We start from the raw sequence: 27321 nt of genomic DNA, 5'->3' as shown, positions 1-27321 counted from the left end.
ACACAGTTATTGTTATACCAAGATAACTTGGACGATAAGAATCTGAAATATGTATATAATTGTATGTGTTTCAAGTAATATTGATTTACGCAAATAGTATGTGTAATTTTAAATACTTATATAATTTAATAACTTTGTAGGAAAAAAAATATTGATTTTTTTTTTTTAATATTATATATATATAAACATTATTACTCATTTTAATAAATATATGTAAATAAATAAGTGTATGTATGTGTGTGTGTAAGTGGTCGATCGTGGTAGTGGTGTCGGTATACTCACAGGAGTTGGACGGCTGATGGGGCTGGTCGAGCTTCGCTTGTATGTCTCGTATGTGCTGTTCCTTGCGCTTCATGTCGTGAGCGAGCGTGTCGAGACGCTGACGGGTCTCCATCAGTTCCCTGACGTTTATGACTAATTAGTTTTTGTATCAGCCTTTGCGAGGTAATACTTCTCACTCGATGATAGCATGTTATAAAATTATAAAATTGTAAAGTTACGTAAAAATAAAGTAAACGAAAATCTATTAAGCACATTGTCGTTCACAGTTTTTGATCTTCTTCATGCGAGAAGTCAAAGTTATAGGAGCACCTTCCTCAATAAAATATTAAAGCCACAATCTTTCGATTAACACATTACAGTAGCATTGTCATCATGATTCCTCACTTTAATTTCTCATGTCAAAGATTGTCTATATGCGACTGCTTAAAGCAATGAAGCTGTCTTTATACACTCTTACTGAGCCAAGTTCACTTGGATTTCATTATTCTTTTGTGTACAATAAAGACTAAGCAATAAGTCTTCTTTTCCAATATATAAAATCGATAGCGAATCGATTGAAAATCGTTATACAATTAAATGAATATACGCATGTTCTTTAAAGAAATCCAAGTACGATAAAAGGGTACCTCTGGCTGGCGAGCAGCTCGGCGCGCGTGCGGCTGAGCTCCTCGGCCACGGCCTGCTTGGCCTGGATCTCGGAGTGCAGCGACGACTGCAGCGTGAGGATCTCCATCTTGTCCAGCTTCTGCGAGCGGCGGTTGCGCCAGCCGCCCGCGCCCGCGCCCCCCGCGCCGCCCGCGCCCGCCGGCGACGACGGCGCGCCGCGCCCCGCGCTCGCTGCGGGCGGGACACGGCACTCACGACACGACTCGAGACTCGCCGACCTCACTCATCGCTTTATCGTATTCTTTTTAGCGAGAGTGCGAACATTGTCTCTTACGACATGACGGAACGAAACATTTTACAAAAGTGACAAATTAATCGCATTAGTGAACCGATTCTACAATATTGGATGTTGGTATATCATTAGTATATTCATAGTAATATGTCCTTTACATTTCTTCCAGATTATAGATATTTTTTATTGATTTTAACTTTAGACTCCAAGGCAAATGTACACTTAACATTAAATGTCCAATATTGTGCTCTGTCTGTTATGATATTACGGAGCTCCAGCTAATGATCACTAAGCTATATTTAAACAATTTTCAACAGTTTTTCAGTGTTATTGAGACTTGTTATTTATTAATTTCAAAGAAAACAGTCCAATATTAATAGTAAAAGTTATGAAAAATCTAATATAATCCATATTAGATTTTTCATTACTTTGAAAGAAATCTGGAAGAAAACATTAAGATTACCACTTACTTATTCCTCTGAAACAAAACTGTTTGTTTAAATATTAAACATACCATGCTTAAGATAATCTAATTCTTCGGTCATTTTCGTAGCGAGTGCCTGTAGATACCCTCGAGCCTCTTTCTCGTCAGCCACCCAGCGAATTATATCAGCAATCTATTTAAGAAATTATAAAAGACCATTTAATTATTAAATATTATCCTAAATCGTAAATTGACAAATTCGTAAGAGATCCAAGTTAATTCCGAAGTGTCCTCTTTCGCTTATCATAAAAAACCAAGAGTCTAACTACGAGGAAACTACTATACAACTGGCAGATGGAAAGTGTTTAACATTGCGTTACGGACCTGAGTCTCCCAGTGCTGCATAGAATCGCGTTTGGCGCGTAACTCGTCTAACTCCAGTTCCAGTTGTCGCCTCTCGGTTTGCCATCTTCTACCATTATCTGCCATCTGTGGGAAATTTAATATGGTACAGATGCGTTATTTAGTAAGAAAAATACTTAACAAAGGCTATTGGAACAAATACTAAATACTAGCAATGTGGGAGAGCAAATAGATCACCTTTTAAACTATATTACACAGATTTTTAGTATTATATTGTGTCTATACACAAAAGTAAAGCATCAGATTCTTTGAGTAGGTTCTACCGGTAATAGAATAATAAAAGTAAGTGAGGCACAAGAAATGACATCTTGGTTCCTAAGGTTAAGACGATCTATTCTCTAGGCCATCTCGACTCTTCGTTTCTAATTTAAAAATAATTTCTCTAAAGGCATAATAATTTTTTTACCGCATCGAGATCCTTCGCGAGTTTCCTGTTCTCATTGATGAGCATCTGTTTGTCCTCACTATCATTCAGCTGTTCCAAACGACGGTTTTCTAACTTCTCCTTCGACGTTTGCAACTGGAAACACAGAGACGTTACCTTATCATTTGTGTCATTAGATAGTGAAGAGTAACAGAGTAAATAAATAACGTCTCTAAATAAATATTTATAATTGTCGGCGCGTCCGTCATGATAGAAGACCTTCTGAATGACTTGAACGATTAAGATCGTATTCGATGGAATATATTCGTTGTATCGAGTCGATATTTTATAACTACGATAGAATGTTATATAACGCGCGGGCTCACCTCCCGGTTGAGGCGCGCGGTGCGCGCGTCGGCGTCGTGCAGCTGCTCGCGCAGCGCCGACAGCTCGGCCGCGAAGCGCGCCTGCTGCTGCGACAGCGACTCCGAGTACTGCGACTGCAGACGCGCCGGGTTTAGTATCGACACATTAGCAGCTCGCAGCTAAACATTGCAGCTGCGAGGTCTCCGAAATATAATCGCCTCATCTCAAACCTATAGCCCGCTTAAGATAAACGAGCCTATGCTTTTTCATCACTAATATTTAACTTCGGCAACATTCCAAATGCCGTTCAATTCCCAAATCCACAATGATAACCATAGATCAACAATTAGACAAATGATGTAATTTCAATTCAAGGTCAAAGTTGTCTATTTGTCTTTCCTCCTGTCATTGATATAGATTCACTTCTGAGCTCTTATTTTAACTCAGACTTTATTTGTCCATCCACCAGTAAGAATATTCCCGGAGCATCAAGCGAGGGCTCCCCGTAAAGGCACAATAAACAATTTATCTTGCGGTATTTATAAAATTACTTCGAGCGCCTCGATGTCAGCCTGCAGCTTGGCGACGTCCGCGGCCGAGCCGCCCGCCTCGCCCGCCTCCACGCGCTGCAGCCGCAGGCTCTCCTCGCGCAGCTTGCGTTCCTGGAATACGTGCATACATATTCATGTTAACTGTGTGAGCTATATCTAATAAGCTATTTCTAAATATATAGATGCTTAACGCTATCAGAGTAAGTTACTTGGTGGTAGGCCACCACCACCCACTCATAAATTCTACCGCCAAGCAGTGATACTTAGTATTGTTGTGTTCCGGTTTGAAGAACAAGTGAGCCAGTGTAACAAGTGACATAATCACTTAATTCCCAAGGTAGATGGAGACATTGGAGCATTGGAGACGTAATGAATTATCAAAATTTCTTACAGCGTCAATGTCTATGGGCGGTGATGACTACTTACCATCAAGTAGCTGATTTGTCCGTCCGCACATCTATTTCATAAAGCAAACAAATCTTTCATTGGCTTCAGCTTACGCTTCGGTTATGTGTGAGTGAGCCTTCGACATATTCTAGCTTAACTAGATATTCGGCTTAAATACAACCAGAACAAAGCCGCCGTACCTTGGTGGCCTCCGCGAGCGCGGTGTCGAGGCGCGCCTCCAGGTCGCGGCGCGCCTTGTCCGCTCGCCGGATGTCTTGCCGCAGCGCGTCGATCTTGCTCATCGCTACTTCCAGCTCTTCTTCCTTATCGCGTACCTGAAAGACCATTACTTGATAAATATTCGAGATCAAAGGTCCTAAGTATCGCCAATTTATTTAACTTTTTTCGTCAACGATAAATTAACACATCATGTCCATTTTAAATTTAATATAAATACAATTGAAATATCAAATAATCGATTATAAATTCGAAAAGAAAAAAATCCATAAGGAAAAAAAAACGACATTTTCTTGCCATAATGCAGTAGTTATGCAGGATAATTTCCAAAACCAACCTGTCGTGATAATTTCTGTTTCTGCTGCCTCAACTCGGACAATTTATCCGTCACTTCGTTGTACTCGGTCATGGCGAGCTTTCGTTGTGTGACCGCATCTTTTAATTCTTTATCCTAGAGATAAAATTGTTAAGCATTCGTTAGCACATAATACGGACCTTAGCTCATTTAGGTCTTAAAAAGTCACAAAACACACATAGTTAATTACACACGATCATACTTTTCTAGAGTTCTTTATCTTTATATTATCAAACACAAGATGTTCTAAAACATAAAAAGACTAAGCGATAAAAAATCAACATAATTAATTTATCATCAAGATATTTTAATATATTTATTTTAGTAAGACTAATATTTCCAAACGTAAATGTCTCTATCTATGTTATTACACAATCTTTGACGTTAAGAAAATAAACTCTATCGAATTCACATGAACATGACCTCGAAACTAAGCAGCGCTATACCATAACTATCATGTTAAGCCCACAATACAAAAAGAGTGGTATCTTTCAAGTCAGTGGTAGGTTTTCGTGAGAAAGAGATGGCAATACTCATATTAACTTCAAATTAATATTTAAACTCTTTTAAAGCAGATTACTTTTAAAGCATACATAAATAAAGATATAAAATGATTCAAGAAATTTCAAATTACCTGTAACCGTAGCTTCTCGATGGAATCAGTCTTATCTTTAACGAGTTCCTCTTTTTCCATATTCATTGCGTTAATCAAGATCTCCAACTCTTTGACGCGTGTCGCTAATTCTTGGGGCGATGATGATATTTCCTTAAAAAAAGAGACGATACTATTATATATATTATAAATGCAAAACTAACTCGGTCTGTCTGTGTGTTACGCTTTCACGGCTAAACCGCTGAACCGAAATTGATGAAGTTCGGTATCAAGAAAACTTCGATCCCAAAGAAGTACGCTTTTTATGCCTAAAACCTGCGACCGCTAAAACGCAGCTGAATCCGCTGATGAAAACTATTTTGATATATACCAGTCACCATCATAATTCCATTGACTTGGAAACGGTAGAATATTTCATCTCTATCTTTAATCATATCATATCACCCTCATTTCTAGCAAATGTTATTTAATGTCTGTGTGAGATGACATTGACGTTCCAAAAACGATATATTATAAAACGAAACGAAAAATATTTTTAAAACTTTACCTGAGAACCAATCGATGCGTTTAGTTGTTCGAAACGCCGTAATTGTGTCTCCATTTCGGTGTTCCTTTGCGAGAGCGTTGATATTTCCTCTTTAAGTTGTGTTACTTCGTCTGAAATGTTTAAAGTGTAATTTTAAAAAGTACACTGTCGTGCTACAGAACAAAAAAAAAACTCATACGGATTCGAATAGGGATCATTGATCTGTGGCTAATTGTATCCACAGTATAGTCTTAGGGGGTTATTTTTTGTAATTTTGAAGCAAAAATTTTAGGTTTTTTCATTTGACATGTTATATCGAAGATCTGCTTTCAATGCAGTTGCTCGGCAGGGGCTCACCGTCGCCGGCGGGCCCGTCGGCGCGCAGCTCGGCGATGGTCTGCGCCAGCAGCGCGTTCTCCCGCTCCAGCGCCGCCAGCGCCGCGCGGTCGCTCGCGTTGGACGGCGCCTGCGCGTAATGGACACGGTGAATTGCTTTATTATTTTAATAAAATATAATTTAGATAACATCGTCTGACTTTTTGTCTGATTGTACGACTCGTGTATGTTAATCTTAATTTCAAAAACTTATACTTTCAATCGGTTTACAGAGTTACTCGCCGAAGATTACCAGATAATGGACTAAAAAAATACTACTACGCACGACTTTGAAGCGAAAGTGACTGTAGCGTAGTGTAGATCGGTTTCAATAAGTGTGCGTTTGTGTGTGTGTGTGCGGACCTGCTTGGTGGCGTTCTTGGCGGGGCTGAGCGGCGCGGGCGCGCCCAGGTCGCAGAGGCGCGAGCCGGCCGTGAACGTGAACCCCACGAAGGGCAGGTGCAGCCCCGAGAAGGCCGTGGACGCGCGCGGCGGCGGCACCGCCTCCGACAGCCTGCGGGCCGACATGTTAGTGTTACATGTCACAAACACAGGAGGGCTCTCTGTCCCCTCACTCTCCTAGTCAGGTGGGACGGCAATCCCGACACCGTCAAAAAAGTTCCATACTCCGGACTATTACTTACAATTTTTCCATTGAGAGACCCAATAATTTTTTAGCGGGCCAACCTGGGATTTGAACCCACGAACACTTTAATTAGGGAAGCAGCGGATACGACGTACAAGTCGGCACTACCATTTTCTTAGCAAAACAAATGATGAACGCTTTTTTTCTTGGTTTTGAAATATATTTTAATTGCGTGAGCCTGTAAGGCGAGGTAGCGAGTTACAGCTTAGGTTTTAGTACAAGCTCAGATTATAAAAAAAGACAGATGGAGCGCGCGGAACATTACGGTGAAGAAACAAAAACGAATACAAATTCCCAGTATTGAAACTACGCGTCTTTTTAGTAAAACGTCAATAAGTAATAATTAAATTGACAGCTCTTTTAATATATGATTAATATATTATCTATATAATGATTAAGGCAAACCGTATGTCAGTGTCGTCGACGTCAAAGTTCGACGTATCCGTTGGGCTGGACACGTCCGGTACGAAGGGAGCCTGCATCTCTCTGACGCTGTCCCAATCCAAACCAGCGAACCACGGGTGACTCTGTAAAGAGAAACTATACATGTGAATTGACTGAAAATATCTCTCAGTCCTCACATACGGAGGTATGATGCTGAAGGAGGTGGTGGGGGGGAGACTACTTGGTAGTGTTCTTGTCAATATTTTTAATAATAATACCAATTAGATTATAGGTGTAAAAAGTAAATTTATAAAAGGACTGTACTGACTGTAAATAATATAAAAATAAACCAATATTTTTACCTTGAAATCTTGCAATCCATTTCGACCTAATCTAGTTTCAGAGGAACATATCAACCTTCGTATGAGATCCTTCGCTTCTTCAGATACCTGTAATTTATACTTTATTTTTAAATTTAATAAAAATATTAATTAAAAATACATTTAACGATTTGAGCGCGCTCTTATGTGTATATACAGGTGTGCTCGTGTGTGCGCGTGTGCGTGCGCGTGCGTACCTGCGCGGCGTGGTCGTCGGGCGGCGGGCAGTGGAAGCAGCGCGCGTGGTTCATGATCTTCCCGTACGTCTCCACCAACGACTCCGCGTAGAACGGCGTCTCGCCGAACAGCATCTCGTACATGCACACGCCTACAAGTCAAAGATAAGAAATCAAAATTTCATTTAGAACACATACCATTGGTTGCTTATAGTCAAAACTCTAAGAGGAATCAGCGAAAATACCTCAGATTATAGTAAATTATTAATGATTTTAGTTTTTATCTAATCATATGGTGACATACTAAACAAGTTTATACTAAGCTAGTTTTGACTTTATTCTAATTAGGCATATACTATATCACTTACCGAGTGACCACCAATCACATTCCGGACCATAGCGCCCTTGACCATCTTCCATCGCCTGTAAAACATTATTAATTAATTAATTAAGTTAGCTTATATTAAAAATATATCAAAGATGAAAAATATATTGATAGTGTGAACTCACCCTTAGAATTTCAGGCGATATATAATCGGGCGTACCAACGGCTACATTACTTTGTACCTAAAAACAATACTGATTACAGAACAAGGATAACTAAATTTTATATCACAAGCACCTAAATGACTCCTAGAGAATAGTTCACTGCGCAGCACGTATTATTGTGCGCCGTGTGCATTTATACTCTCTATTCCCATTCTCTTATAATACGATATGATAGAAGAACCCGACATGGACGAAAGCGACGACGGAAGACAATTATTATTATTAATACTTTGGAAGTTTTTTTATGTAAGTACTGTTAAAGTAATAAAAACCATTTTTTAACACGCTAGAAAACGCATTTACGAGTTTACCCCCATATGGGGCAGGGCGATATGGGACTCACCGACGCTAAGTGTGCCCGAATACCAACTAAAAAACCAGCGGTAACCCCCTTCGCCTCTTCGGGGACGCTCCGACAAAGTCAACAAGGCCCAATAACTCCAGTGTTTATCTCATTCAAATTAATCAAGTCAAGAATTTATTCATTCAATCTGGTAATTACGTGTGTTTGGTTTGAATATAATAAGAACAAAGTTTACCTTGCCATCCTCTCCCAATCGTAGACAGGACCCGAAATCCGCTAATCGTATGTGACCACTCGCATCAAGCAACACATTATCTGGCTTTATGTCTCTGAAATGATAAATAAAAATTAACAATTTTTAAGTTAATCGAATAAACAAACTATCGTCCATGCTTTTGGTGTTCTGCATTAAAATGTAATTTATTTTGCTTATATTTTATTTACATTGAATTGTGAATGAATTACACACATATATATTCCATATTGCTGCGTTTGAGGAGTGGATGAAACACTGTTATTAGAGGCACATCAGATATAATACCTTAAATACCGTGTTTGGGGTCGCATTAACGGTTTAAGGAGTGATTTACATATCCTTTCAGTGCCAATGTCTGTATATGAGCGATGATAACTAACAGTCAGGCCGTTTTGCCGATCTGCATTCCAAAGACTTAAACAAATGTTATATTGGCCTTACCGGTGCACATATCGCAGGTCGTGTACACTGTGCACGGCGAGCACCATCTCCGCGATGTAGAAGCGCGCCATGTCCTCGGGCAGACGGTCTTCGAACTTGGACAGCAGGGTCAGCAGGTCTCCGCCGCAGTAGTAGTCCATCACCAGGTACTGCGACATGTTTACAAAACATACTCATTAATTGTATCATTTAATTACACGAGCGACAAGACTTGCTAATAAAAATAGCAATTTTAAAGATAAGTTTATAGGCAAAAATTATATAAACTGACTATATCTTTGTCTATGTCTATATTTTTTTTGAATAAGAGACCATTATTTTTTTTTATTTTTACTTTATTAGGGAAACAAACAGTACAAGTCATTCTTAAAGCTAAAGCATAAAAATTAGCACATATACCAGTAAAGTTTCCACTTATAACAAATGTGGAAAATTATTCTATTTACTTCGAATAATATACATTGATCAGAAACATATTTTCCCACAAAACATGTACGACCATATGGTCAAAATTAAGTTTAAGCACATAAGCCAAACCTTACCTTTTAGGTTACTAAATCATAAGCCCCCAAGTCTTGTCAACATTCAGATATAGGAATGAAAGCACGCGGTTGTATCCGCGGCTGGAAACCTGAATGACAATTAAACTCACCAAATTATGTTCATCCTGAAAAGCGTAGTGCAAGTTGGTGATCCATCTCCTGTCACCAAATACGAGCACGTCCCGTTCTTCTTGGAAACACGCCGTGTCTGCTCTCTGTAATCGAATCAAAGCATTTACTACTTTATTCAAGTAGGCTCTTAAAATAATCCTTATTACACAAGAAATTTATTTGACTTTTAGACATATTATCTCTACTAGACAGAGTTGATTGGTAAGTGAAAATGGACCCTTATTGCTGTATCATAGAAGCACATAAGATTAGCGACTATATAAGAACAATTTAAAGTAAACTAACAGTCCACAAGCACACAGTAACGTCCCACGGCTGGGAAAGCCTTCCACGCCCGTTTGGAAAAATAATTAGCTGACTCTATCACACTGTACCAATGTGAGTGACACGTGACAGATTCTCATTCACCAGCCAGGTTTCCTCTCTTGTTTTCCACACTCTGAACACGAGATGAATTATGAATACGAAATCAAAACAAATGTTTCGTTAACCTTAAGCATTTCCCATTTGTTCAAAATCTTCATAGCATACACCCTATCCCCCGCTGTAGCAGACACTGCAGTTCCCGTTGAATTAGCTCCACTGTCAGTGCCCTAAAAACATTATAGAATACAGTAAATAAAAGGAACACAGTAAGGAAACGTTTAATTTTGTTCATTCAGTAGATAATGCAGTTGTTGCAAGACAATTTTTGGGACATTTTTTTTAAATCCCAATGGATGACTGATAGTTATATATATATAGATAATATAACTGGCCTTTAATACACAATTCATAACAAAGTAAGTTGTTATAAATTAAATTTAATATCTCAGGTTTTCTTTACAGTTGCCAGTAGCCATTTAAATTTTAAACACTTAAGAATTTGTTACTTATATCGGATACTTTATTTATTTAATATTTTTAAAACATACAGTACTGTAAGAACATGAAATTAAACAGCATTAACTTAAACCGAATCGATTCTACAATATAAACAAAACAAATACAATATTTTATTGAGTATAGAACTCATTTGAATAGCTAGCCAATATTAAAAAATCATGAATCACACATAATTATGTAATATTATTGTTATTATTTAGTATATTATTAACGGATGAATTTGATTTTGCAAGAGAAAGAGACAAAACAGTCTCGTCGAATCACTCATCAACATACCTGCATAAAAGACGCTCGAACGACGCAAACCTCCCCGAAGGCCCCTCGTCCTATCACCTTCACGAGCTCGAAGTCGTCCCGAGATAACCGTAAACGCTTCAGAGCTGTGGCCACCGGTTTAACTGTAATACATTATTAATAAATCAAAATGCATGTTCATTTGTATGTATGATCTGAAGAGATATTATATAAAAGGTAGGACGGGCGATGGCCTGATGGTAATTGGTAATCAGCCCAAGGACAATGGCGCTGTAAGAAATATTAACCATGCCTCACATCACACCAATGCGCCACCAACCTTGGGAGCTAAGATGTTATATCCCTTGTGGCTGCAGTTACACTGGCTCACTCACCCTTCTAACCCGAACAACAAAACTAACGATAAGTATTGCTGTTTGGAGGTAGAGTATCTGATGAGTACCACCCGTACAAAACTTATGAGTTGTTCTACGTGCGTACCTGCGAAGGTGGCTGGACCATATAGTATTCTTTATATTATATATGTCCTTCAATATAAATAATGAAAACAAAAATTTATCGGTATGAGACTATGACCCATCAACGCGGTATCACCCGCATATGGTCCGATAATATTAATCTTTCCCTCGATTTTTTATTGAATGCCGACTGATTCCTCAATCACCTAGTTCTAGTTCTCAACGAGGTACATCAATTGTTTTTTTAAATATAATAGACGAGGAAAGCATATTTCAAATTCGAGCTCTTCAGCTTAGGTCCAATTCCTAGTTGTACAGATAAAAAATCAACATTTAAACCAATCGCTTCGGTCAAACTTCGCGCCCTTTTCAGCGCGTCCTCATAACATTTCGTACGAGCTAAGTATGATTTAAAATTTTCAAGTTTCAACATCAGTATGAGCATTAGCTCAGTAGGTTGGATGAATCGTGATCCCTTTGTGATTTATGGACGATCATACTCACACCCAAGTTCCGCTCAGTTGAAGAGAATGATATGGGGGTATTAAAAGCATTCAAAGATCAATTAAAGCATTATTGATAGTCACTCAACTGAATAAAAAGCTTTCTTAATTTGACATTTGATTTTAGGGCTCATATACCTATAATGATATCTCATGTTGGTAATTTATTACTAACCATATTGTATAAAGTCAGCTATCGCCTTCTCCCGCCTCAGGCTGCTGTTACAGCACTCATCGTACAGCACCAGCAGCATGTCCAGGAGCGTCTCAACGCTCAGACCTTGAGTTCTCGGTCCTTGCAGACGTCGCGAGACGAACATCGTCTCTATCTGCTTTAACCTCTTTATACCTAGAACTGATAACAGGAATAATAAATTAACGTATATATATTACATAGGAACTGACAATAACACAAATAAATCATTTATAATAAAATTAATCATTTTTGGCATTTCAGAAATTACCTTTGCCCTGCTGACAAAAGTAAGCGCAATAAAAAAACTTAATACATTATTGTAAATATTATATTTAAATTTATTTTGTAATATATAGAATCTTTAAACCAAATAGATGTTTGTTTATTGACATATAGAATGACACTTATCGTAAAATACAATTATACATACACAATGATGTTTCGTATTATACAGATAGTCGATTCGAACGAAACGTAAAGTAAATAAACAAATTTGACTTTGACCTTGACCTTAACATGACATCACCATAAATGTTTTCGGAAAACTTAATATGAATATTTATATACCTCTAAAGGTACAATGGACAAAGAAGTTAAAATAATGTCTGCAATAAAACGGGTAGCTTTTGAAATATATCTTTTTTATATACGTGATCTAATCTGTTTTAAAAACGGTTTCCAAATTCAAAATCAAAAGTCCAAAAATGATGCCGACCCGTTTTCAGTCAGCGTACATATATTCTTTTAGTACAAAAGTGTGCAAACATAGTGTGTTTTATGTCCTTCTCTCGCCTCAGTGATCAGACCAATAGCTTTCAAGAAATGACGTTTCCAAAGCACGGGAGTGTTCGTTTCAGCTTTAAAGCGGAACGGCAGAAAGCCATCGAGACTTTATTGACGGACAAAAACAAATAACTCTACAAGTCCCTACTCTGGTTTGAACGTGGAAGTCGGAATCTAAAGTATAATTAAAGTAAAGGACTTTGGACTTGCCAATGTTGGGTTAAGACCTCTCTTTTTTTTTATGGCATAGATTGGCGGACGAGCACATGGGCCACCTGATGGTAAGTGGTCACCAGCGCCCATAAACAATGGCGATGTAAGAATTATTAACCATTCCTTACATCGCCAATGCGCCACCAACCTTGGGAACTAAGATGTTATGTCAGACAGACAACCCGGAACACAACAATACTGAGTATTGTTGTTTGGCGGTAGAATATCTGATGAGTGGGTGGTCCCTACTCAAACGGGCTTGCACAAAGCCCGTCCCTTTGAGGATCCCTTTGAGGAGCTAATTCCACCACGCTGCTTCAATGGGGTTACTGGATAATCATGTCGCCGAATAGTGGAATACACATGTGGCAGAATTTTGTTGAAATTAGACACTTACAGATTTCCTCACGATGTTTTCTTTCTCCGTCGAGTATTAGATGAATTATTTACATTATAGAAATACAGATGTGTTTGCCTGGGACTGAACCCATCACCCGTTAATATGCAGGCGTTCTAAACATAGGACAGAACATACATCTCGATTCTACAGCTTGAAAAATCAATTTATGGTTAGTCGTTTAACAATAGCCGCATCAAATGCTGAATGTAATGATAATGAGGTTGTACACTTTTACCGGTAAATAATAATAATCATTTTGTAACGGTTAAACTAATAAAAAAATATATTTGTTTAAAACTCTAAACATTCATTTTATTGACACATTAATTAACCGATTTAATTTCAGCTATTGGAACAAAATTTAAATATTAGTTTCATTAGAATTTATTTATTTAAAATTATTTAAAATAGTTAATTACGTCAACATTTATAATTAACTGTATAAATAAAGTCGAGGTCATGTGTAAAAACTCGAAATCGACTTAGATCTCGAGTATTCTGTCATAAAACATTGACTTCAAATATTGAACACAAGCATCAATATAAAGCCTAATCCAATGGAAGTAGGAAAAAAGGTAAACAAACCTTAGATTTACTTAATTCATTCGATTTGCTAATATAACTTAGCTTTACTGTGCACTACTAAGAGTTCTTGATTAATGTATCATTATATAGAATACAAAACTATTCCACTTTACTGCTTATATCCACTTTAATTTTATTTCAAAGATCCGATAATAGCTTCGTCGACATTCAAAACGCATTTTTTTCCCAAATCCACAATGAAAGTCATAGATTATTCCAATTATATCAATGATATCGCGTCAATGCGATGTCAAATGTTGTTTATTTGACTTTTGTCCTCTTGTGGTTGGACTACTAAGACTACGAAGACTATTGTGTAAATGTTTTTAAATATTTCTCCAGCAAAAAACGCTGTTCTAATAAATAAACAGTTTTACTAAACTATTGAGCTGAGATAGCCCAGTGGTTACAAAATGTGTATCTTGACTACCTATATAGATGATAAAAAAGCGTGAAGTTAATGCTTGTTAATGACCTCCAGGCAGGATAAATAACATACATATATAATTGTATTTAACTAACATGACTGTATTTTTAGATGTTCAATAAGAGTAACTACTGAGTTTCCTGTCGGTTCTTCTCGGTAGAATCTACATTCCGAACCGGTGGTAGCTTTACTTAATGTAGTTTGTTAAATGACGAAATCAAAAGTGCTTGTAAAAGCCTGCTTGAATAAAGTATATTTTGATTCAGATTTTTCGATACAGAATTGTCATGTAATTAATTTGTGTTTATAGTTCACATCAAAATCGAAGGAAAACACCGTGAAAAAAGTATCAGATGAAAATCCGCCACAAATAAATCTAACAACCAACATTGCAGCAGCGTGGATGATCCAAACCTTTTTCTAAAATAAGAGTGGAAAACATGGCCCAGCAGTTAAATTTTTACTTTACTTTAATGCATTCCCATCGACATAAACTTATTACTGCAAACGTCAAAAGCACTTCGAAACTAATCTCAATATGTAGTTAATTATTATATTATATTCAAACTTCGAAAACAAAAACCGATACGACAAAATCACAAGTAATTAATCTATTCAATAGAGGTATTATAGCACTCCTAATTAGAGGAGCATAAATTAATTAAGTATATGTTAGACTTAGAAGAACATGCAGTAAAACGACATAGTAGACTACGCTACAAAAGGTTTGAATTCCAGAGACTTTTACCAGCAGTATAACCCATCCCATCCCATGCTTACAGCAAGTACATCCCATACTTGCTGTTAGGTTACTTGCTGTTAGATTCTAACCTAGTAGAACGAATTTTAAGCCCCACGACACACACGAACCGATAAGTGTTTCAATATATGTAATAGTATAGAGCCGAGATGGCCCAGTGGTTAGAACGAATGCATCTTAACCGATGATTTCGGGTTCAAACCCAGACAGGCACCACTGAATTTTCATGTGCTTTATTTGTGTTTATAATTCATCTCATATTCGGCGGTGAAGGAAAACATCGTGAGGAAACCTGCATGTGTCTAATGTCAACGAAATTCTGCCACATGTGTATTCGACCAACCCGCATTGGACCAGCGCGGTTTAATATGCTCCAAACCTTCTCCTCAAAGGGAGAGGAGGCCTTAGCCCAGCAGTGGGAAATTTACAGGCTGTTAATGTATGTAAAAAATATATATTTATAGAGTAGAGTATAGTATCTTATAGTATGTATGTAATTCTTCTATACCTATTTTCTTTTAGTGCTTGATTGATGGATTGACAGAAGCATGCCAGCTTTAAAATTACCTTGTTGTGCTCTTGGGCGATTTCTGCCCAGCCAATCCCTAAAGAAGACCGACCATTAACGCGGAACATAATATTAGAACGCACAAGTGTGTGTGCAAACAAGTGCACTCTATTCCCTCGTAATCATAATCCCATAGAACGGGAAATGCGAACCAGGCGGAAACTGGCTTTACGAACTTCGTAGGAACGAGAGTGTCCACACTGCCAATTTCAGATTTAGGACTGAGGATATCCCTATAGAAAAACTTTTTATCGGCCCATGCTCTGTTTCGATCTAAATCTCATGGCCTTATAAGCTAAATACTAGACCAACGAACCAGTCAAAAAAACCTTAATCCCATCACGGATCAAGTTTCATCAATCCAAATATAACAGTATAATTTTCACAGTACAATAAACTTCTTTTTTTTCAAATGCACAACAATCTACAGGAAACATGTCCAAAACAATGCGTCTATACAAAGAGGATATCCCATAGCCTTAAATGAACAATAATATATTACAATGTAATTGTACACCATAGTAGACGATGAATCAGTGCTTATAAAATTTTAATTAATTCGTATCAACTGCTGTTGCTAATTAGGTAATGCTAAATGAAGCAGCCTTGCTTGCAACTGTTTATTTATCAGTTTTATTACGACGAGCTCTTTTTTAGGATTTTGTTTGGATTCCTATGCAAATAGTTTTAAAAAAAAATACACTGTATTTTTATTATTATTTTAACGAAACCCTAAAATAATGATATTTAAAAAGGAACATAAAGCGTGTGAATTTTATACTTCAGTGCGTGCGACTAAAATAAACCCCTTTTTGCCATCGTTTTGCTAAAATTCGACCTTGAGTCTTGATTTGTTTGAGCAATCATCGCTCCTAAATAATTATCACTTAAACAATATATTGAATTGAGACAGTATTATGCCTAAAACCTGACACTGCGGACTTAAAAGAGGACGTGCTAGTCAGGCCGCGCCCGTAATTTAAGGACATAGGGAGTTGCAAGAAATTCGAGGGGCGAGATTGCACTCGTTCTTTGAGGAGAGCTCAACCGAGCCACGAGCGGGGCAGGGCACGGGAGGGCAGCAAATGCTTATAGACTAGCACAAAGCCTTCGTGTAAATTAAATAAAACTATAAAATTTTACCCTAGCTAGGTAAATTTTCCCTCAACAATATACAAACCACAGAAATAATCACTATTATTAATGAGCTAAAAAAAATGTGGTTCGAGGAAAATTCTGTATTTTTGTATTGAGTATAATCTGTTATACTTGATTTATATCTCGTATACATTTCAGAACTCATTTCATATTTCACATAAATGCATACCTTTTTAATGCTTTTATCAGAATTTTTTTAACGTGAAATATAACTCATTGTTTACAAAATTTATTAATTAAAGAAAACTGAAAATTCGATGCGTTTATTTACTCGAGAATAAGATTGAAGACCATTTAATGAAAACAAAATACTCTTGTGCGGTTTATTGCTCTTTTTACTTTTTTATGATAGATGTAGATACTAAAATGTTTACAAAAAAATTAAATCGCACGCAGCGTTAGGACACATCAAATTAAAATACAATAATTTCTTAGCGCATTTAAAAGTGACTAAGTAAATGAAAATTTAGCACTATAAAAATTGTTAAGGTTTAAACTCAGTTGATTTAACGCAAGTCGTGCTGGTTGCCCTCTTCAACTTAGGGCTACTTGTTCCACAACAAGAGCTCTTAGAAACTATTGCTCTAGTTTACAAGTTAAAGCTGCTATCGACAAAGCTACACATAGACAAGATATGTGCTAAAGAAACCAATATTAGGCTTACTGATCGTAGGAATTATTTTTAGTATCGTATACAAATAACCTTGAACATGAAAAATCCAACCGTAACCGACTTGAAAAACAAATTGTATACTTGTCCTATTTATATATAACTAAATTTCGCCCTCGGCTTCGCTCGCGTTTTAAGGTTTGACCGGCAGATTTTAGGCATAAAAAAGTAGCTTGTGTCCCTCTTCAGAGTATAAGTTTACTTCATACCAATTTTCATCAAATTCGTTTTAGTCATTTGGCCATGACAGTTACTTTCGCATTTATAATATTAGTACAGATTACATTAAAGCTGTAAGGTTTAGAGCCAACGCAATTTAAATCGTTTTAATATTAACATGTTACAAAGTGTAGTCACTTTACCAACGGACAAAATGTTTAGATATAGAAATTTGGAGACTAGCTCCTTTAAAATTTTTTGAGAGTACATTACTAATGTTCGGCAATCATTTAACATAATTAAGAAGCAATTATTACAATATTTAAATTCAACCTTGAGGCATATGAAATATGATTTAATGAGTTACATTCCAGTATTACAATTGTGGTGTATACTTTCGAAATATTATCAAAATCTAAAGGTTACCTATCGGGCTTCGTTTATTCATCACACATAGAACATTTATCATATTTTGGTACATGTATTATTTTTGTCAGTATTATTATTATTTCAAATGAAAATAGCAAGATATACTATCAATTGTTTCATCTGATAATTATCAGCTCCAGCATTGCAAAAAATACATTAGAAATTCCTCACATTACAACCACAGTTATTCTTCTAAATATATCAAAAAAATGCAAGAGTTTTGTCGGTTAAATAATGGATGAATTAATAAAACATATTAGAATCTATATTAGTATAAAAGTAAGAATGAAAACAATATAATGTGATACTAATTTAATATATTTTGTATGATAATTTTATGCTTGATTTCATTTAAAAATAATATAGACATAAGTTAGTTTAATAAGGACATTAATTTGTTTATTATGATAATTTATAAATAGAATAGTTTATGTATGTTAAGTGTTGCCATATCTTAAATCACTTATGAGCTATCATTCTGATATTCATTGCTTTTCAAGTAATACCAGCTAAAGATTATCTCAAGTACTGTTTCACATCAATGAACATATTTAAAAGATTTGTTTATTTTCATTAAAGTTTTTTACAAATAATTCAAACTGACAATTGTACTAGCTGGCAAAGACCCACCAAGTGTAGGTGGTGACATTATACTGTAAGAAATAATAACCATCCTTTACAGGGCCAATGCACCTTGAGAATTAAACTTTTATGTCCCTTGTGGCTGTAGTTACACAGGCTCACTCACCCTTCAAACAGGAACATAACAATACAAGTATTGCTGTTTGTCAGTATAATATGTGATGAGTGGGAGGTACCAATACAGATTGGTTTGCACAAAGCCCAAGTATAGTAACTGGTTAAGTTAAGACGTAATAAGGAGATGATATACTAATTTATTTCTACTCAGTTATGTGAATGAATAGTTTCTCTCGTTTACAAGGTGCTGGCAACCTCAAAGAAATCTGGACATGATTACTGGTTGTTTTGATTTTATTGTTAAAAACCACTATTTTGGGGTTTTTTAGTATTTTTGGTGTAACAGTGGCTATATTGTGTCTATCATATTAATTGCTATGATGTATATCGTTATTTATTTATAATTCATAAAGAGGTTTGAAAATAAACATAAAAATCTACTTTCAAATATAATTTAAAATCTTTAGCTCTTAAATCATAGAAAATAAACAAACTTCCATTAGCCCTTTCATCATAATCTATAACTGATAAATATAATGACAAAAACATTACTAGAACACAAAAATGTTACGTAAATAATAATTATCTTTATTTTGTTGTGGCTAGAGACATAGTACAAATGATAAAAGATTACTAAGTCACAAATACAACTAATCTATACATATATGTATGTTGTATTTGTGACTTATTTGACGACCTCCTTGGTCGAGTAGTGTGTACACCGGTTTTCATGGGTACGCTACTCCGAGGTCCCGGGTTCGGTTCCCGGCCGAGTCAATGTAGAAAAAGTTCACCAAGTTTTCTGTTGTCCTGGGTCTGGGTGTTTGTGGTACCGTCATTGCTTCTGATTTTCCATAACACAAGTGCTTTAGCTACTTACATTGGGATCAGAGTAATGTATGTGATGTTGTTCAATATTTATATATTTATATATGTATTCCATTGGAAAGATTATTCTATAATAGATAAATAAGTCTTAGATTTACATATTCCACTTACTATTAAATGGCAATTTACTAATAGCTCTGCTATATTATGCATTACAAACAAATTTCCATGAATACATCTTAATTTATAGCACAACACTATTGCAATTAAACTTTTTACTAAATTGATTTTCCAAATTTTTGGATACCGACTATGCTTAACGTTCAAACGTAATGTTACTTACGACTTCATAAGGATTATCATAGATTATTCAAGATCTAAACCAAAGATATGATGTCAATGTTGTTTATTTGCTTTTACTACACCAGTGATTAAATAGGAATAGGTTTTAGTCTGAAGATGCATATAGTTTATAATTAATATAAAATTTATGAGGAAAATAAACATTCCATGGCAATATTAAGAACCAAAACATACTATGTTATAATCTACCAGTGTATTTCCTATACTAAAGGGCTAACCATACAAATAAGAAATGAAAAAAATTATATTTACCTGGAACATTATTAGTAGGCGCCAATGCCCAGTCGGGGGAAGAATCTTCCTCGTCAGACATTTTGTTGTTGTTCACAAATGCCACAGTCAAACCAAAACACTGCAGGACATGTCCTCACACACACTTAATGAGATTCACTTTACAACTATAATTTCCTATTTATTTCCAACGGTCCGATTTTTTATTTCCATTTTTAAAAGATTCTGTAAGAAAAATATTATTACAAACACTTGATGTAAGTTATTTAGCGATAACAACATAACAATGAAGAAAAACTAATTTCACACCGAAGATGTTTGTTTTTGAATATTGAAACAACCACTTCTTAATTTTACAAATATAATTGAATTTGAATTATTTATTACATACACTTTAACATGACGTTAGGTTCGGTATATTATTAACGACTTTAAAATAAAAAGAATTAATAAAATCGACCTAAATATTGCTTGGCACAGTAATGTTATTTATATAAATAAAATATACCAAGTGGGTGTTGTCTAAATTATTGGACTTCTAAATTAAGCCAGGTATCAAATCGCTAAATATTTATTTACAACGTTATAAAAATAAAACCAAGAATTTAGCTATTGTTCATAATAAAGTATATAGCTGAACTCTGAAGGTCTAATGACCAGGGTAACAGTAAATGATAGGTTTTCTCCATTGTCTGGTTATTCAACGTCTAATGCTTTCTATTCGTTTATTACAAGGTTGCGAATGTCAGCCGATACTGGAGCGCTTTCGCAACATTAAGATTTGAACTTTATTTAGACAGCATAGCATTTTATACACAAAAAAAAAACTAAAGTTAAAAGCCGATGACATATCGATACGTTTCCGCATCAAGACTATAAATAAATCTAAATATGTACTTGCGTGCATCTAAAACGACCAATTTTTAGATTTATCAAAAATAATACACTACGAAGTTTTGCTGTAAAGCTCCGAATACAACAGCACAAATATCTTAACCTAAATTTATTCTATCGATTGTTATGCAAAAACACTGCGATGAGTCATCATGATCACTCTTATGGCACAATTGTATTCTATATCAGAAATATTCACCTGACTATTTTCTAAACTTTTAATAATAATCGCTTTATCTATTATTTTATGGCATGAAAATAATTTTCGAGTCTTTCGAAAGCAGACATTTTCCTCGGGGAGTCGAAGACACTAAAAATGTTGCCACACATAAATATGGATTTGAAATAATATTTCAAACTTCATCCATTATTTTTGTTTTACTTTCAGTTACAGAATTTTTCTAACAAATAATATGTTAACATATTGAAGACAATAAAAAATATCAACATGTTATATATATTGATGTACTTATTTTATGATCGTGCTATATTTTCAAATATACCTTTACATAATTTTGACAAGGAATCTATTTTCACCTTATAATTTATATTTTGCTGATAATATAATTGCTGATGATATTTTGTAAAGGCAAAAAAACTAACGAAAACATTTAGCGTAATAAAACGTAAAATTTGATTTTAATTCAATTTTTAACTAACTTCCTATCAACTTCTTACTCTTTTGCTCCCTGTTATTACTCATTATGGAATTGCTAAATTCAGAAGTCGTCAAACTGGCAACGTCCTTGCTAGTTATTAAACCGGAAATACTTACAGTTGATATACTTTTAATAAATATAAATCAATTTCTGATTTATATCACGCAGTATTTGTAATCAATGGATGTATCGTATAAATAAAACGATTCTTTTATATATAGCATATTTTATAAATGTAACAGTAAATAAAATGTTAAAAAATTCCACAATTAAAAGAAGCTCAACTGACAGAGCGTCATTATACGTAATGGAGTCGATATTCTATTCAACAAAGTTGTGTTTTAAGTAATTATATATTTTAACGGAAATATCAAACAAATTCTTGTGCTATAGTACGTTTTTGTGGTGAAGTGGATATTTGATAATAATTTATGGATACCAAGGCCAATAAAACGTGTGTAAACAACCTCATTTTCTCATCAATGGTATGTGTGCCATCAAAATATTTTGGAAAGTTCAATGTAACTAGTACTTGAATGCTAGAAAATAAAGTTTTATTGAATTAAAGACCACTTTAAAACATGTATGATAATTCTTTATTATTTGTATTACGTAGAACATAAAGAGACCAGTGAAATATTCTGTAGCTTTGTTGTCCGCGTAACTGGGTAGCTGTGGGAAAGGTCATGCATTCATTTGCCTTTTTATTTTCAGAGTAACCATAATACGAATATCACAATGGAATTATTGAATACACGTTAATTGTGCAAAGTACATATTTTGAGCGCCCATACACGCGGGTTAATGGTTTTACGAGGGCAAGTTTGTTTTCCAACATCAGATGAAGGGATGGCTTCGGACCAACCTGTCAAGAAAAAACAGAGAATTGATGGTCCCGATATCGATGATGGAAGCGACAGATCTGCGGAGGATATTCTCACGGATATATATGATTCGGAGACTCCGCCTGTCGATACATCAGGCGATTACACGTCGAGAGATGGCGAGTCACCTGACAGTGGTACTGTAAGTGAAGACGCAGTTGATTGTTCTGCCATATTGAGGCTTCCAAGTGAGATCAACATTGGCACAAATCCCTCCAGTTCAAATAATGTAGCTCTATGGACAGCTGCCGATGATAAACTCCTTACTGAGTTACGTATACTTCAGAATGCTTTAGTTGGACAATGTTTGTGTGGTTTTAATGAAACATCCCTGTCTCAGCTGTTTGACAGAAGATTACATATAGCATCTTGGCCATTGACTTGTTCCCTAACATACCTTTCTACAATGCAGCTTATGTTTGACATTTATTTAAAGCAAAACAATACTGGTACAATATGTTCAAGATTGATGTATGCGTGTGATATATTTGTAAGGAATAGACACGATTGGATCACAGAGGTTGTGGAATTATCGGAAAACAAAAGTAAGTTTATAACATTTGTAGCGTGTAGAGTATTGGCTAGCTTTTTAATAGTTTCAAAAGATACCGTTGATGAGAATTGGTTGCAGCAGATCACAGAGAACATATACCTCTTTGATAGAATAAATAGGATAACAGTACAAAAAATTAACTTCAGCTTAGATATAATTAAGAGGATAGTTGAGTGGAAAGACGTTGAGCAACACCCATTGGAAGAGAGTAGTTTTGTAAATACAGCGGGAAATATGCAGGTTCAGGAAGACAATCCTTTTAGAAGTGGCCCTAGTTGCGGTAGCAGTAGTAACAGTTCACAAATGCCTTCTAGTTCTAATTCACGTAGTGATAATTTACATAGTGCTTTTTCGAACTTACAAACCCATAGTGCACCGTCAACTTCATCGGGCGAAAAGTCTGATAACAGTAAGCCATCTCAATTTAAATTCAGCGAGCCGGTTCTTAAGTTTACCTCTGAGCAAACAATCAGTGGAATGGAGCATTCCGAGTCCCCGGAACCTCCTCAGTCTAGGATAGAAAGAGTAAATGAACATGGATGCATAACTGTAATATTAACTGACTCGGAATCCTTTGACACATCTCATATAAAATGTTTAACGATAAAAACTTTAGAGCATCACTGGCCGATTTTAGTTAAAAACATGAAGCTGCTTCTTCTAAGGTACCTGAATTTATCTAATGCTGAAAATTGTATATTAACTTTTTTTTCTCTGTGGGAAAACATTATTAGTGTTAAAGCGAATCTCTCAGTAATAGATACTAAACCATTTTATGCAGATTTGCAGGGCTTTGTTGATTTACTGCGTAATACAATGTTGCCAAGTTTAATTTATACCCATATACTTAGTTTATTTAATGAGGTGCTTTGTTATGGGTCAACATTAGCTCTTCAAGATATATTGCCAGAAGAAATATGTTGCCTCGCTCACTCCATTGTACGATATGTTAAAGATTTTCGACTCCTTAGCGAAGTTAGAGTCCAAAGTAGTAGAAGTGGCTTTGGTTTTCTAGGTCACGATTGTACAGTAATAACAGATTATTCACTAGGATCAGAAGTTGCTCCTTTATCATCTTCGATACAATTAGTCGATCAGAGTTATGGAGAGGAAGATAATGAGGAAAATGCACAGACACGTAACGAAGTTGACAAAACGATGTTACAAAGAATGTCTTTATTAGTTCTTAAATCTGTAGCAGTTACCGTTAAAGAAATGCGTTGCGATTCATCAGATAGTTCCATAGATTCCTCAGATTATAATGCTATTCAAGACATGCAAATTGTGGAGAGATCTATTCGTGATGTTTTGAAAAAATTGGATGTGTTTATAAGAAATCGTTTCGAATTTCATCCTGAGACACCATTTACAAAAATGTTGATACATTTATTTAGCGAGCAAGACGATTATTTGATAGAATCAATGGTATGTACATTAGATATAACAGTTGGCATTGTTTATAGGAATTCTATGTATCCAGACTTGATTCCCATGTTGAATCCAATTATGTCATTTATTGAATTCCTCAAAGTCGTTTCCCACGACAGCGATGTTCTATTGGATTATCTTGTGAGTAATGAAACATGTTTCCTGCTGTATTTGCTCAGATTTCTGAAATATGTAAGACGTAATTGGCCCAAGTTCCTCGAGACATGTCAACAGTCAGACTCTGGAGGCACAAGAGGCCTAGATGATACAATGAGAGTATTGATAAGGTTACGTCTGCAAATCAGTAGGCTAGTGTCTAAGTCGTTGTTCCCATACAACATAAGTCCTGTACTTAGACTGCTGGAGGTCTGTGAGAGCCTTTATGAGGGTAATGAATTTAGCTGAATAAATATATACTGTCAAATTTCATCAATGGTACAAAAACTTTCTTTCTTCTATTTTAAATTTTTAATGTATATAGTTAAGACAAAAATAATTTAACATTAGAATCTATGTTAATTTAAAATATAATAATTTCATTTTTAATGAGATCATTGTAATATCTTTTTACTTTCATATGAAAATTTCACAAAGACTGTCGGCATAGGTAACATTCCAGAGCTTGTTAATTGGTTTAGATATAGTTTAATTACTAATTAGTTATGATATAATTAATTTATATTAACTATAATGTTGTAATTTTCGTAATAATTTTAACTATTTTTGTACACTCAACGAAAGTCTTCCCAAATTAATTGAAATGTATGAATTATATAAGGCATTTTATTGAATTATATTATTTCAAAAATAATTTAGCTGTGTTTGAAGAGTTGTTATTAATATACAATGTATCCTTCATTTGTTTTTTGAGGACATTCGTAGATAATATCTAAAAAAAAAAATATTACATTCAATTAGATTATTAGTAGCCCAGTGTTTTTGCACAGGCATGCTATGCAACAACACTTGTTCTTACATCATACGCGAGCAAGAAAAATTGTGAGTTTTTATAACATATAAAAAAAATAAAAAATTCATTTGTAAAAAAAAAAACAAAAGTGCCTTAATGTAAACTATGGTGCTTTCATCTCCATTTACTGAATTACTGTAATTATAAAACCAATTTAATCGTGTACAATACATTCGTATTAAATTAATTTATGGTATAGTAGTTTTTTTATTATTATGTAGGATTAAATTATTTTTATACATTTGTATATTAGTAGCGTTAATGCATATGAAATGCGGGTTTTATTTTTTTTGCCTACTAAATTATATTCCTTGTCACAATTGTAAATATATAGCCATCAATTACCATTTAATGAGTAAATGTAATCAGTATTAAAAACATTATTATAATTTATACGAGTATACTTATAGTTTATGAAAATAGAATTTTTTCGTGGGTGAAACAAAAATTTGAATTCCGAACATAACCAAAATACAACGAAATCGCGATTTTTTTTTAAAGTTTATGTAAACGAAAAACAAAACTATTCGTACCAGTTTCTAATTGAGCTAAATTAAATTCGATAATAATATCTTTTAATAAAAAATGGTTTCATGTATAGAAAAAGTTCTATTAAAATAATCTATGCATTATTATTATTAAAAAATCACTTGGTTAATTCGTGATATACAAATTAAATATAAACTGCTTTAAAATTAACATTGATGTTTCAGAAGGAGAATGGAAAAATTAAAAAAAAAATTGTTGATTTGCGGGCGAATTTACCAAGTAAAAATGTAATTTTTTGACTATCATCTATTACTAACTTTTTAGTCCCTACTGATTAAACCTCAGACTGTTATGTAGATTTTTATGTCAATATTGTTTTATAAATAAGTTTCTATTTTGTTAATATACTTTGATAAAAGCGGAAAGTGAATCTCATATAAAATGTCCATATGAATACAAAAAACATGATTTATTTGCTATCTTAACACATACAATACTGAAAATTTAATTATTTAATTACTTTTTTTAAACACTAAAGTTATATCTCTTGCCAATTATATTTTTAATGTAATATTCGAAAAAAATTTTTTTTTTCATATATTCCCATAAATAATCTAATTTAATAAATGATTATTTTATCGATGCCAAATTAAGTACAGCATGAAGTAAGTCATATTAGTTAAAAACTCTTTGGTTATATTCAAATATGTTTTTTTTATTGTTTAGTAGCCCATTTTTATTATAAGTCAGATAAAATTTCGAGCGGATGTCATCACTCTGCCACAATCCAGCCATTGTTAATGTAACATCCAAGTCTTCCGTTGAATAATTAAAAAAAAAACTCCATGTTATGTGTGAAACAAAAGGCATCTGAATAGTTAAGATAATACATTGTTAATGATAGTAATGGTAATTTAATATAACAATAAAACGAAATATTTTTGTACATGAACCGTAATTTATTGTTTTATTTCATACAATTTGTACAAGTTTGATAATAGCTGCATAAATATTTGACTCAGAAAAGGAAATCCTATAATTTGATTTAAATTGACTTGAATAATGAGTATACTGAGGAAGAGATAGCAATCTATTTCTTTCTGGTATGTAATAAAGTATTATATTATTATATAGTCTTTAGTCCTGTAAACTTTTATAATCTGTGCAAAAGAATTAGCAGTCTGTAAGTGGCCCACTGCTGGACAAATACCTCTTAGTTTGAGAAGTTGTTTAGGAGCTCATTACACCGCGCTGTTCCCGTGG

The 27321-nt window shown here is 34.7% G+C and overlaps 2 protein-coding genes across 7 annotated transcripts in view; one reads left to right on the top strand and one right to left on the bottom strand.

Annotated features, from left to right (window-relative positions):
• Nucleotides 1-21398, bottom strand: part of LOC113392116 (serine/threonine-protein kinase Genghis Khan) — a 36433-nt gene extending 15035 nt beyond the window's left edge. For 5 of the 6 annotated variants that reach the window (XM_026628398.2, XM_064219256.1, XM_064219257.1 and 2 more), the window contains exons 1-26: nt 21275-21398; nt 20203-20406; nt 11888-12067; nt 10773-10894; nt 10103-10204; nt 9590-9694; nt 8938-9086; nt 8476-8569; nt 7898-7954; nt 7756-7810; nt 7409-7539; nt 7194-7280; nt 6853-6974; nt 6165-6315; nt 5784-5892; nt 5448-5557; nt 4922-5053; nt 4270-4383; nt 3896-4030; nt 3309-3419; nt 2778-2891; nt 2434-2547; nt 1989-2093; nt 1695-1797; nt 909-1119; nt 283-401 (exon numbers count right to left, since the gene is read on the bottom strand). In XM_026628398.2, coding sequence (XP_026484183.1) covers nt 283-401; nt 909-1119; nt 1695-1797; nt 1989-2093; nt 2434-2547; nt 2778-2891; nt 3309-3419; nt 3896-4030; nt 4270-4383; nt 4922-5053; nt 5448-5557; nt 5784-5892; nt 6165-6315; nt 6853-6974; nt 7194-7280; nt 7409-7539; nt 7756-7810; nt 7898-7954; nt 8476-8569; nt 8938-9086; nt 9590-9694; nt 10103-10204; nt 10773-10894; nt 11888-12067; nt 20203-20263 — 2893 coding nt within the window. In that variant the 5' untranslated portion in view covers nt 20264-20406; nt 21275-21398. The remainder of the gene's footprint in view (nt 1-282; nt 402-908; nt 1120-1694; nt 1798-1988; nt 2094-2433; nt 2548-2777; nt 2892-3308; nt 3420-3895; nt 4031-4269; nt 4384-4921; nt 5054-5447; nt 5558-5783; nt 5893-6164; nt 6316-6852; nt 6975-7193; nt 7281-7408; nt 7540-7755; nt 7811-7897; nt 7955-8475; nt 8570-8937; nt 9087-9589; nt 9695-10102; nt 10205-10772; nt 10895-11887; nt 12068-20202; nt 20407-21274) is intronic. The other variant, XM_064219259.1, reaches the window with a different exon arrangement.
• A 606-nt stretch (nt 21399-22004) lies between these two features.
• Nucleotides 22005-27016, top strand: LOC113392118 (protein lines). The gene is made up of 2 exons (XM_026628400.2): nt 22005-22219; nt 22449-27016. The coding sequence occupies exon 2, from the start codon at nt 22539-22541 to the stop codon at nt 25002-25004; it is 2466 nt and encodes an 821-aa protein (XP_026484185.2). The 5' UTR covers nt 22005-22219; nt 22449-22538; the 3' UTR covers nt 25005-27016.
• Nucleotides 27017-27321: the final 305 nt, after the last annotated feature.

The sequence above is a fragment of the Vanessa tameamea genome, chromosome 27 (assembly GCF_037043105.1).
Source record: "Vanessa tameamea isolate UH-Manoa-2023 chromosome 27, ilVanTame1 primary haplotype, whole genome shotgun sequence".
In the NCBI taxonomy this organism is placed as follows: domain Eukaryota; kingdom Metazoa; phylum Arthropoda; class Insecta; order Lepidoptera; family Nymphalidae; genus Vanessa; species Vanessa tameamea.
The sequence above is the reverse complement of the archived record's forward strand: the minus strand, read 5'-3'. Positions and strand labels throughout refer to the sequence as shown.